The following is a 13,343-nucleotide window of genomic DNA, read 5'->3' as shown; positions in this document are numbered from 1 at the left end:
TCTTGTGAAGCGGAACACAGCGCAGCGGAGGCAAGGGGCGTTTATTGGCCGGTGTAATGTCAGAATGGGCAGCCCCGCAGATTGGGCAGCTCTGTTGGTTCTGCGCATGCGGATGTAGTGCGTGCTGCGTCATCCCCCCTATCTGCAGCGTGAAGGAACTTAGATAAACTTAGTGAATGATTCTGATCAAAAAGGGAGTGGAGTCAGGAGCGGCACGCCCCACTCTCAGCGGAAAGCGGGGTCCTGGAAGCAGAGCAGAGATGGATTGCTCGGTTGGAGGGGAGCCAGCCTTGCAGGGACAGGTAGATGAGAGAGAGGGGACATCGGTGCCACTGCCAGATATGTGTAGCGCACACGTACTGGCTGGAATGTGCTGCTCATTTTAGGCTGTCTGTTCCGTAGTGCAGTGCTGCATAGTGAACAAATGGGAAACTTTTGGCTCAGAAGCACAGCTCAGTAACTTTGCAGACAGTGTGCTGGGCTAGAAGGGCAGGCACTGTGATTGCAGGGCAATATGATCCTCCTGCATTCTTCTCTAAACAGCTGCACTTCACTTCTCCCTACATTTATGATGCGTGTTGGAGGTGAAAACAGGACACATTGGGGTGGGGAATGCTTTCTTTCACTGTGAGCATATGATTGCAACATGTGGGTAATGTGTGCAAAAAACATTTCTGTTCTCTGCTCACCCCTTTTCGTCCACCACCCTCCCCTTCTCTGTCTGTCCACCACCCTCCCCTTCTCTGTCTGTCCACCACCCTCCCCTTCTCTGTCTGTCCACCACCCTCCCCTTCTCTGTCTGTCCACCACCCTCCCCTTCTCTGTCCGTCCACCACCCTCCCCTTCTCTGTCCGTCCACCACCCTCCCCTTCTCTGTCCGTCCACCACCCTCCCCTTCTCTGTCCGTCCACCACCCTCCCCTTCTCTGTCCGTCCACCCCCCTCCCCTTCTCTGTCCGTTCACTGCAGGGAAAGTCCTGTCCTGCTAGTCAGAGCAACAAAGTACCTCAGCGCATAAAGTCAGACCACTCGGCTGTGAGCAGTGATTCAGGGATGAGTAATGAAACAGTACCTGTGTCTGTAGTTTCCCACCATAGGATTCACCTGATAAGCCTAGATGTTTTGTATGCTTGCTGTAATCCCGACACCAGCTGCTATTACAACAGCAGTGCCATTCGCTGTACGAGCTCCGCTCTCTGGACTGACTGGACAGCCTCCCCGATCACGTGACCGCCCGAACTTCCGGCTTCCGCTTCCTGCGTGTCAAGCTGGTTAGCAGTGACTCCTGACGGAGTAGTGCAGCGCTCAGAGAACTTGGTGTGCCTCCTGGCTAGCTGTATTTAAAGAGAGTCTGAAGCGAGAATAAATTTCGCTTCAGACCTCATAGCGAGCAGGGGCATGCGTGCCCCTGCTAAAATGCCGCTATAGCGCGGCTTAACGGGGGTCCCTGTCCCCCCAAACCCCCTCCGTGCAGCGGGGGAGCGCTTCCTGGTTGGGGCAGGGCTAACCGCCGCAGCCCTGCCCCATGCGCGTCTGTCAGACGCGTATCTCCGCCTCTCCCCCGCCCCTCTCAGTCTTCCTTCACTGAGAGGGGCGGGGGAGAGGCGGCGATGCGCGTCTGATAGACGCGCTGGGAGGCAGGGCTGCAGCCGTTAGCCCTGCCTCCAGGAAGAGACAGCCAGCGACCATTTTACGACCAAGTATTGCGGGGGGTGGGTTGGGGGTGAAGGGACCCCCGTTAAGCCGCGGGATAGCGGCGTTTTAGCAGGGGCACGTGCCCCTGCTATATATGAGAGCTGAAGCGAGATTTAGTCTCGCTTCAGTGTCTTTTTAAGTGAGGGGATCCCCGTTTTCAGATGTGTATGTCCCGTGATCTACCCACACATGTACGTAGGTGCTAACCAGCTTGACACGCAGGAAGCGGAAGCCGGCAGTTCGGGCGGTCACGTGATCGGGGAGGCTGTCCAGTCAGTCCAGAGAGCGGAGCTCGTAGAGCGAATGGCACTGCTGTTGTAATAGCAGCTGGTGTCGGGATTACAGCAAGCATACAAAACGTCTGGGCTTATCAGGTGAATCCTATGGTGGGAAACTACAGACACAGGTACTGTTTCATTACTCATCCCTGAATCACTGCTCACAGCCGAGTGGTCTGACTTTATGCGCTGAGGTACTTTGTTGCTCTTTATTTCTCCCTGGGACTTTGGAACTAGTCCACCTCCTAGCCGCAAGTACATTTCTTTTGCGCTCCTTTCAATTGTTTGCATATCTGTCCTGCTAGTCATTTCACCCCGAATGCTTCCCTAGTAAAAATGATTTGAGATTCGGATCAAAGATCCGGATCTTTTCAATGATCCGATTCGAATCATCCGAATCATTGAATAGATCTGAACTTCCCATCTATACAATACAAGGATAACACACAATCAACACCTCTCTAATTCAATGCAGAAAATGATGCGGAGGATATCGGGGAGGGCAGTAGGAGGCTATTATGCTGATGACAGTGCTGGTGGTGGGGTGCGGAGGCAGCAGCAGCAGAAACACTGGCATGCGTACCACATTGTCACGTTCTGATGACTTGTAGCCCAATGCTCTAGTACGTGATGACGTTTCCCTTCAGCGTGCTGGACTGCTCTCGGGCTGCTCATTCTGACATTACACCGGCATGCACATGCCAGTCACTCACATAACATCCTCATGTTTCACACACTCGTCCTTCCATTCTCTCTGGCTGCTTGCAGGAGATTACCACATGTGGGGCGGGGCCAATACGGAGGGAAAAATAAACTGGCGACATCATTGGTCAATGGGAGGGACAAAGGCTGAGGCTAGGCTGCGGTGATTGGTTTAGCAGGCCTGAGGTATCTTGTCAGATCTGACAAAAATGTCAGAAACACCTGATCTGCTGCATGCTTGTTCAGGGTTTGTGGCTAATACTATTAGAGGCAGAGGATCAGCAGAACAGCCAGGCAACTGGTATTGCTTAAAAAAGAAATACATATGGCAGCCTCCATATACCTCTCACTACAGTTCTCCTTTAAGGGCTGAGGCTGTCACATGAAACCTCGCCCTTGACCAATCACTGGCAGGGGGCGTGGATTTGATGTGAAAAGGTGGGAGCTTTGAGTAGTACTTCTGTACTGTGCATTAGTATCAGCTGATCTCGTCTGGCCTGGAGCACTCACAGCCTACCATCCTTTGCTTCCTCCACCAGGGCCAGCAGCAGAAGCCAGCCTCATGCCTCCTCTACCACCAGGGCCAGCAGCAGAAGCCAGCCTCATGCCTCCTCCTCCACCAGGGCCAGCAGCAGAAGCCAGCCTCGTGCCTCCACCAGGGCCAGCAGCAGAAGCCAGCCTCGTGCCTCCACCAGGGCCAGCAGCAGAAGCCAGCCTCGTGCCTCCACCAGGGCCAGCAGCAGAAGCCAGCCTCGTGCCTCCACCAGGGCCAGCAGCAGAAGCCAGCCTCGTGCCTCCACCAGGGCCAGCAGCAGAAGCCAGCCTCGTGCCTCCACCAGGGCCAGCAGCAGAAGCCAGCCTCGTGCCTCCACCAGGGCCAGCAGCAGAAGCCAGCCTCGTGCCTCCACCAGGGCCAGCAGCAGAAGCCAGCCTCGTGCCTCCACCAGGGCCAGCAGCAGAAGCCAGCCTCGTGCCTCCACCAGGGCCAGCAGCAGAAGCCAGCCTCGTGCCTCCACCAGGGCCAGCAGCAGAAGCCAGCCTCGTGCCTCCACCAGGGCCAGCAGCAGAAGCCAGCCTCGTGCCTCCTCCTCCACCAGGGCCAGCAACAGAGGCCAGCCTTGTGCCTCCTCCTCCACCAGGGCCAGCAACAGAGGCCAGCCTCGTGCCTCCTCCACCAGGGCCAGCAACAGAGGCCAGCCTCGTGCCTCCTCCTCCACCAGGGCCAGCAACAGAGGCCAGCCTCGTGCCTCCTCCTCCACCAGGGCCAGCAACAGAGGCCAGCCTCGTGCCTCCTCCTCCACCAGGGCCAGCAACAGAGGCCAGCCTCGTGCCTCCTCCTCCACCAGGGCCAGCAACAGAGGCCAGCCTCCTGCCCCAGCTGTCCTCACAGTAAGTAGCTGAGCTCACTCACTTGCTTTTAAAGGGGAACTCAACTGGGAGGGATATGGATGTTTCCTTTTAAACAATACCAGTTGCCTGGCAGTCCTGCTGATCTTTGGCTGCAGTAGTGTCTGAATCACACATCTGAAACAAGCATGCAGCTAATCCATTCTGACTTCAGTCAGAGCACCTGATCTGCATGCTTGTTGAGGGGCTGTGGCTAACAGTATTAGAGATACAGGATCATCAGGAGAGGTAGGCAACTGGTATTATTTTAAAAGGAAAAAAACCATATCCTTATCAGTTAAGGTTCCCTTTAAACAATACCAGTTTCTTGGCTATCCTGCTTATCCTCTGCCTGTAATCTTTTTAGCTATTGACCCTGAACAAGCATGCAGCATATCAGGTGTTTCTGACATTGGCACTTCTGACAAGATTATCTTATGCTTGTTTCTGGTGTGATTCAGTCACTACTGCAACCAAATAGATCAGCTATATAGCAAAGCAAATGGTATTGTTTAAAATGCATATATCCAGGCACATCGCCTCTAGTTAGGACATTAAATAAGTTATTAAGGAAAGGGAGGTGCTGAAGGGGGTGTGGCTAGAAAACACCAAAAATCGATTAACCCTTCGCACTCTCGCATGCAAATGTTCAAACGCATTCACAGATTCACTCATCCAGGGACAACTGTTATCCTCCTTGGCGGTAGCCCCGAATGTAGTTCGGGGTATGCCGCGCAGGAGGTTTTCTCCGGCCCTACTGGGCCGATTTTGTTTAATTTTTTTTTTTGTTTTGTTTTTTTTGCTGGACGCAGCTAGCACTTTGCTAGCTGCGTCAGCACACCGATTACCGCCGCCCCGCGCTCGATCGCTGCTATCTGTCGCGCCGCGCGCCCCCCCAGACCCCGTGCGCTGCCTGGCCAATCAGTGCCAGGCAGCGCTGAGGGGTGGTTCGGGACTCCCAATGACGTCGGTGACGTCATCCCGCCCCGTCGCCATGGCGACGGGAGAAGCCCTCCAGGAAATCCTGTTCTTTGAACGGGATTTCCTGATCGGAGATCGCCGAAGGCGATTGAAGCGGGAGGATGCCGCTAAGCAGCGGCTATCATGTAGCGAGCCCTGGGCTCGCTACATGATATAAGAAAAAAAAAACTGCTGCGCTGCCTCCTGGCGGAATTTTTTTTATACCGCCAGGAGGGTTTAAAAGCCGGGGTCTTAGTTCACAGAAGAATGCATTCTTATGCTTAGTCACCTATACTGCGCAGAAGTACCCAGGTAAACATAGGTGTCCTAACTCTGGCCCTGTAACATGCATAGTGCAGACATGCAAACACATTCATTGCATCAAACCTATCTAGGGATTAGGAGCACACATCCTAACTTCCTCTCCTGGGACAGATAGTGCATCTTACCAATTGCACAAGGGAGCTAACGTAATGTTGCGATTGGTAAGATGCACTATCTGTTAATAGATAGGGTTAATAGATTGTTGGTATTGTTTAAAGGGAAAATACTTTTTGCAGCCTCCGTATCTCTTATTACAGTTGTCCTTTAAATGATGTATGAGGCAAAGCCAAGGTGAGCGGGATATGGAGGCTGACCTGTTTATTTCCTTTTAAATAATGCACATTGCCTGGCTGTCCTGCTGTCTGTATGACTGATATTGTGGTTTCACCCCTCCCACAGTGTGATGCCATCATGATATGGTCCTGACAGTTTGCTGTCTGTGATCCTCATTGCATTGGGGGAAATAATGGATTCCTATTGCCAAGCAAGCAATATCTCCCTCTGTGCATAGAACTCTGTAACATTCCATACAGATCACCTGGCAGAACTAAAGCTTCCAGTGATAAATTTCAGAATAAAAATCAGAGGGAGGAAAGATTTTATCATGGGCAGACGCTGACTAAATATTCTATGAATGAACGTTGTAAACAATAAGCAATTTTATTCATTGTCCTTTTACATTTCATTTAAATCAGTTTAGCTTTACTTACCTGGAGCCTCCTTCAGTGCTGAAAGTCTGTGTAGTCCTCCCTGCAGTTCTGCTGCCACCCAGTCTTCTGTTGTCCCCTCTGTAGCGGTGGCTTTTGTGCAAGCACTGGGGTGTGTGTGATGCTTGTGCTGCCTTGCCTGGGAGCATTCTATGCAGTACTATTGTGCAGAACACTCCTGGCCACAAGCGTGACCATGAGCAGTGCATGCACCCATACATGCGCAGAAGCCGCTGACCCATACGGAATGGTGATGCTTGTGCTGCCTTGCCTGGGAGCATTCTATGCAGTACTATTGTGCAGAACACTCCTGGCCACAAGCGTGACCATGAGCGGTGCATGCACCCATACATGCGCAGAAGCCGCTGACCCATACGGAGTGGTGATGCTTGTGCTGCCTTGCCTGGGAGCATTCTATGCAGTACTATTGTGCAGAACACTCCTGGCCACAAGCGTGACCATGAGCAGTGCATGCACCCATACATGCGCAGAAGCCGCTGACCCATATGGAATGGTGATGCTTGTGCTGCCTTGCCTGGGAGCATTCTATGCAGTACTATTGTGCAGAACACTCCTGGCCAGACGCGTGACCATGAGCGGTGCATGCACCCATACATGCGCAGAAGCCGCTGACCCATACGGAGTGGTGATGCTTGTGCTGCCTTGCCTGGGAGCATTCTATGCAGTACTATTGCGCAGAACACTCCTGGCCACAAGCGTGACCATGAGCAGTGCATGCACCCATACATGCGCAGAAGCCGCTGACCCATACGGAATGGTGATGCTTGTGCTGCCTTGCCTGGGAGCATTCTATGCACTACTATTGTGCAGAACACTCCTGGCCACAAGCGTGACCATGAGCGGTGCATGCACCCATACATGCGCAGAAGCCGCTGACCCATACGGAATGGTGATGCTTGTGCTGCCTTGCCTGGGGCATTCTATGCAGTACTATTGTGCAGAACACTCCTGGCCACAGGTGTGACCATGAGCGGTGCATGCACCCATACATGCGCAGAAGCTGCTGACCCATACGGAGTGTTGATGCTTGTGCTGCCTTGCCTGGGAGCATTCTATGCAGTACTATTGCGCAGAACACTTCTGGCCACGAGTGTGACCATGAGCGGTGCATGCACCCATACATGCGCAGAAGCCGCTGACCCATACGGAATGGTGATGCTTGTGCTGCCTTGCCTGGGAGCATTCTATGCAGTACTATTGCGCAGAACACTTCTGGCCACGAGTGTGACCATGAGCGGTGCATGCACCCATACATGCGCAGAAGCCGCTGACCCATACGGAATGGATGAATGGGTGACAGCAGAACTGCGGCGAGGGACACAGACTTCTCGGGGCTGCAGAAAGTCCCAGGTAAATAAAGCTACACTGATTTAATTTGCCTCATGTTTCCTTCACGTGCACCTGTAGAATTATTATTCTTTGCCAAATTGAATCTCCCCATAAGGGAGGTTTGGAACTCAGTATGCTGATGGGGATTAGGGGGATTAGGGGAGCACAATTTCTTACCTGTAGGACTGTTCATGTAGCCCCTTGTCCCTGTGATGGTTGCCAGCTGTACCTGGCCGCACCTAAAAGAATCCTGCTGTAGAGTGTGCTCCTGGCCGCAATGCATACTACAGCTCCCAGTATATATTGCCGCTTGCATCTCCTGGCATGCATTGTGGCCGGGACTCTGCTTTACAGTAGGATTCTGGTTGGTTGGGATAGTGAACATCACATGGAATGGGGGCTTTACGAGTAGCCCCCAGTAGGTAAGCAATGGTGTAACCCCTGGCCTTCCAACAGCATACTGAGTTGCAAACCTCACTTATGGCGGGGTTCATTAAAACCCCCCTTTTTTTTTTTTTTTTTTTCCCTTCTGTACTGATGCTCTGTGTACTTTCAAGTGTACAAGCATTTATACTTGGGGCTTCCTCTGGCCCCTTGAAGCTTGTGGGCTCCCTCGCTGACCTCCGCTGGCTGCTTTGTTCCTCCGCTGGCTGGAATGGGTAAAGCCATGACTGGGCGCAGTCATGATCTAATGTGTATACCTGGCTGCGTGAACCCCCCCCCCCCCCCCCCCCCCCATGGTGATTCTGTAGCGAGTAGCACACTGTACCTGCGCAGAATGCTCCTAGCCCCAGGAGTATGATCAAGAATGTGCATGGCTGCATGGTCCAAGCTTGAAAATGGACCATCATCTTGGCAGAATTCATTTGTCCCATTTCCAAGCTGCATATATTTGCATATAAAATTGCATGATTCTGCATTAACTTGGTAGTATTTGCATCTCATTGACCCTCCCTACTACTGCATTGTGGGAGTTCCTGCCCCCTGCACACTGGTGGGTGGGCTCCTTAGCTCAGCCTGTAAGCTGTTTTCTGACCACAGACCATCAGTCTGTCAGTGTGTGAGTTCTTGGGATTTTTTTGGAAGGTGTAGGTTATCAAGAAGATGCATGGTGGATAACCACAGGTCAGATAGATATCCTGTACAATAATAGGTGTGTGTGTTAGCCTTTTCCAACTGCCAAGCATGCAACTTCTCCCTGTGTGCATATACTGTAGACAGCGGTGGAGGATGGTCGAGCGGAACACATCTGTGCTCGCGTTGCTGGGGGGAGGGAGAGCGCCTGTAACTTAGCGCCATATTTTGGGCGGCTTTTTTACTAGTAGATATATAATCCACTTTCTATTGGTTTTAGGTATTCCAGTCTTGCATATTTTTATGTAGGGATGAGCAGGCAAAATTCTGTAACTTGATTTTTTTTTTTCTTCTTCTCCAATACAATAACATTTCTATAGCACTTTTCTCCCATAGGACTCAAAGCGCTTAAAGAGACTCTGTAACAACAAAAACCTCCCCTGGGGGGTACTCACCTCGGGTGGGGGAAGCCACCGGATCCTAATGAGGCTTCCCATGCCGTCCTCTGTCCCACGGGGGTCTCGCTGCAGCCCTCCGAACAGCCGGCGACAGAGCCGACTGTAGCTTCAATATTTACCTTTGCTGGCTCCAGCGGGGGCGCTGTGGCGACTTTCGGCACGGAAATAGACGGAAATACCCGATCTCCGTCGGGTCCGCTCTACTGCGCAGGCGCCGGAAACTTGCGCCTGCGCAGTAGAGCAGACCCGACGGCGATCGGGTATTTCCGCCTACTTCGGCGCCGACAGCCATCAGAGCACCTGCGCAGGAGCCAGGAAGATAAATATTGCGTCACGGCTGTACGGAGGGCTACAGCGAGACCCCCGAGGGACGCAGGACGGCGTGGGAAGCCTCATTAGGATCCTGAGGCTTCCCCCACCCGAGGTGAGTACCCCCCAGGGGCCGTTTTGTCGTTACAGTTCCTCTTTAAGCTCTCTCAGATTCGGTAATAGGATGAAGTATTCACACAACAAAAGTTGTATTTCTGCAAATGCCAAACTGAACAGGTGGGTTTTCAGTCTGGATTTAAACACGTCCAGGGATGGAGCTGTCCTGATCTGTTGAGGTAAGGAGTTCCAAAACGTAGGGGCAGCATGACAGAAGGCTCTGGGACCAAAAGTTTCCAGGTGGACTCTGGGTATGACTAGATTATTAGAACCTGTGGATCTGAGAATGCGGGGATTGCTACGTAGCTGCAACATATCTTTCATGTATCCAGGGCCCAGATTATTCAAGGATTTAAATGTCAGTAGGCCGATCTTGAATGGGACCCTCCATTCTATAGGTAGCCAGTGAAGGGAGTGCAGGACTGGCATTATGTGGCCAGTTGCTTGGCAGAGCTGCTAATTAGGGGTGGTCAATCAGATGCAAATCGGTTTGAGTTGGTGCAGTGTTTGTTTTGTTTTACCCCTGTAATATCTATATCTGTTAATAAACCTTTAATGACTGCCGCCTGTAGTGATCAGTAGTTATTGCTAAGGCAATAGTTTTGGGACCCAGTGCTCTACAGATGCATTGTTCTGCCATTACCTAGTGATGCATATGTACAGCACGGTGGCTCCTGACCTGTCACCCTAGCAATGGCATCCGGTCACTACTGACATGTATGCTTGGGATACTGGTCTGCTGCACGCCCAGCTAGTAGTGAAATAAGGTATCACTGTAATCGGGAAGGGCCAAACTGTGGCACTTGTCATGTGGAAACGGAAAAAGTGTTTTCTGCATGACCCCCCCCCCCCCCCCCCCTCCCCCCCTCATCAATACTGTTCACAGCATGTTTTGTATTCACATGTATAACCGTCAATACCGTGAGGGAGGTTAACAAATATATATTATCTCTATATGGAAATTGATTGTTTGGACCACTGATGGACAAAAATCTCCTAACCAATCTGATCAGGTTAATTCAATTTCTATCTGATTTTTGGATCCATTCGATCAATCTGATTGAATTGGTTAGGAGATTTTTGTCTTGGTGGTCCCAAACCAGCATTCCTGAATGCTTATGTGAAGAATTGTTTGTAAACAATCATCTGGCGAATTGTACCAATATTGGTCACCTTTTTAAAGACTTGCTCATCCTCGCTTAAGTTAGATAGGGGTCTAAAACCATTTTCAATTCCTTTGGGTGCCAATGTTCCTATTTTGAGCTATATTTTGTCTCCTAGTTGCACCCCATCCAATTGGGGTAGAAATGTTTCAAGTGTGCAATTTGACATGTATTTTGGTTTGCAGTCATGTCTTGCCATAAACTAAATGTTTAAGCTACTGTATATACCTTGCATGCAAGACTTTCTGCATCATTTTTTGAGGACGTGATATGTTTATGCTGCCGCTGGCAGTCCTTGCACTTGCTTGTGATGTTTTGGTGTGATTTGCATCCATATGTTTTATAAAAGGGAAATTTAATAGGCCATTAAATATCAGTATTCTAGACATAACAGGGTCTTCCACTAGGCAACCTAGGCAGGTTGTTAAAGGAAACATGATCTGAGAAGGGATATGGATGTTTCCTTTTAAAGACACTGAAGCGAACTAATATTGCCTATTTTACCTTATAATTCGCTTCAGTGCTCTGCCAAGTAATCCGCAGTGTCCCCGCCGCAAAACGAGGGCTGCAGAGCCCCCAAATCCCTCCGCAAATATCCCCGACCAACTTGGTCGTGGATTTTGCTGCGCTGAGGGGCAGAGCTTCCAGCTGTAGCTCTGCCCCTCCTGACGTCAATCGCCGCACGATCCGCCGCGATTGACGTCAGGAGGGGCAGAGCTGAAGCTGAAAGCTCTGCCCCTTCCAGGAAATGCCGGACAGATTGCCCCCTGGGGATTTGGGGGCTCTGCAGCGCTCGTTTAGCGGCGGGGACACAGCGGATTACTTGGCATTAGAGCACTGAAGCGAATTATAAGGTAAAATAGGCAAAATAAGTTTGCTTCAGTGTGTCTTTAAACAATACCAGTTGCTTGTCAGTCATGCTGATCTCTTTGGCTGCAGTAGTGACTAAATCACACACCTGAAACAAGCATGCAGCTAATCCAGTCTGACTTCAGTCAGAGCATCTGGTCTGCATGCTTGTTGAGGGGCTGTGGCTAAAAGTATTAGAAACACAGGATCAGTTTGAGTAAAGCAACTGGTATTATTTTAAAAGGGAAAAATCCATATCCTTCTCAGTTTAGATTCCCTTTAAAGGACTTCCGAGGCCAAAATCCGGGCCCAAAACATAAAAAAAGTTAGCTACCTTCATGGCTTTGTAAGGCACGGAGGACGCCGTCCGCGCCCTCCGTGCCGTTCCGCCTGGTCCCCTCTGGTGAATAGCCCCCCGAATGGCTGCGACCCCACGGTCCGGGTCGGCATCTTCTGCCCCTATAAAGATGGCCGCCGGAGCTGGCCACGGCTGCGCAGTCCGCATAGCCGCTATTGCGGCTGCGCAGCTCTAGGGCCAACCCCCCGATCACGTAACAGGCAGCGTGGATCGGAGGGTTGGCCCTAGAGCTGCGCAGCCGCAGTAGCGGCTATGCGGATTGCGCAGCCGTGGCCAGTTCCGGCGGCCATCTTTATAGGGGCAGAAGATGCCGACCCGGACCGTGGGGTCGCAGCCTTTCGGGGGGCTATTCACCAGAGAGGACCAGGCGGAACGGCACGGAGGGCGCGGACGGCGTCCTCCGTGCCTTACAAAGCCATGAAGGTAGCTAACTTTTTTTATGTTTTGGGCCCGGATTTTGGCCTCGGAAGTCCTTTTAAAGGACATCCAATGTGAAAATAAACTGATGAGAAAAACAATTGCATCTATCCTCCTCCCTAAAAGTGTTTTTTTTGTTGTTTTTGTTTTTTTGTTTTTTATTTTGTATTTTAAATCTAGTTTTTAGGTTTTTACTGTTTCATTGTCTCTGCTCAATGGCACGTTCATTGAAGTATGCTAGAGCTCAAATCTATGAATTATTGACCCTTTTTATCTCTTTCCTGCTCCGGGAAGCCATTTACTGACAAGAAATTACAGCCATAAAACACTTTCCTATCAGCGTGGGTTATGCTATAGTCTGAGCCAGTCTGACCCGGACAGAAAGTGCCACTTGCATACCTGATGTTTAAGGGCTCGTTTCCACTATCGCGAATCCGCATGCGTCCAACGCATGCGGATTCGCACATGTAATGCAAGTGGATGGGCCTGTTTCCACTGTAGCGTTGTTGAGGTGCGTTTTTTTTTTTTTTTTTTTTTTTTTTTTTCCAGCGGTGAAAAAACGCACAAAAGAGCCGCAGAATTCGCCTGCGAGTGGAATGCATGTGAATCGCATGCAATGTATTTAATAGGGAAATCGCATGCGGTTTCCCCATGCATTTTTGCCGTGAATTCGCATAGGTACGAATGTAAATTCACACAGGCAGCGACATGGTTAAAATCGCATATACTCTCACCTATGCGAATTCACGGCAAAAAACGCATGGGGAATCGCATGCGATTTCATCAGCGGTGGAATCCAGGCGATTCTGCACCGCAATAGTGGAAACGAGCCCTAACTCTTTCAGGCAGAGGAGGAGGGGAAAAAAAAAGGAACACAGCCTAGTTATTTGTGTGCTTAGCACTGTACATACACATGCTCATCATGTCACATGTCACCTCAGTTGTCCTTTAAGGGGTGAAGCAAGTACAAATGGCGCCTGAGGTTTTGGCATTGCCATAGGCCGTAACAGGAATTACAGCTAAAGCAGCACTCGGACAGTAATTTGGGTAAGACGCAGGCCAAATGACTTTGATAGCCGTGTAATAAAATTTGTCTGTCAGCAGTAGCTTGTAAAAAAGAGAGAAATCGAGAGCCCAATATGGTGTAGTATGTCAGAGATACGAAGGGAAATGAATAGGTGAGATGGTTATACTCAC

General features: G+C 50.8%; 1 protein-coding gene across 4 annotated transcripts in view; it reads left to right on the top strand.

Annotated features, from left to right (window-relative positions):
* Positions 1-158: 158 nt before the first annotated feature.
* LOC137525849 (uncharacterized) overlaps positions 159-13,343 on the top strand; it is a 70,922-nt gene continuing 57,737 nt past the window's right edge. For all 4 annotated transcript variants that reach the window (XR_011023033.1, XR_011023031.1, XR_011023032.1 and 1 more), the window contains exons 1-2: positions 159-302; positions 3,214-4,063. Coding sequence is in view for 1 of the 4 variants with exons in the window: in XM_068247069.1 (XP_068103170.1) it covers positions 3,237-4,063 (827 nt within the window). In the remaining 3 variants the exon portion in view is untranslated. The remainder of the gene's footprint in view (positions 303-3,213; positions 4,064-13,343) is intronic.

Source organism: Hyperolius riggenbachi, chromosome 7 (genome assembly GCF_040937935.1).
Source record: "Hyperolius riggenbachi isolate aHypRig1 chromosome 7, aHypRig1.pri, whole genome shotgun sequence".
NCBI lineage: Eukaryota > Metazoa > Chordata > Amphibia > Anura > Hyperoliidae > Hyperolius > Hyperolius riggenbachi.
The sequence above is the reverse complement of the archived record's forward strand: the minus strand, read 5'-3'. Positions and strand labels throughout refer to the sequence as shown.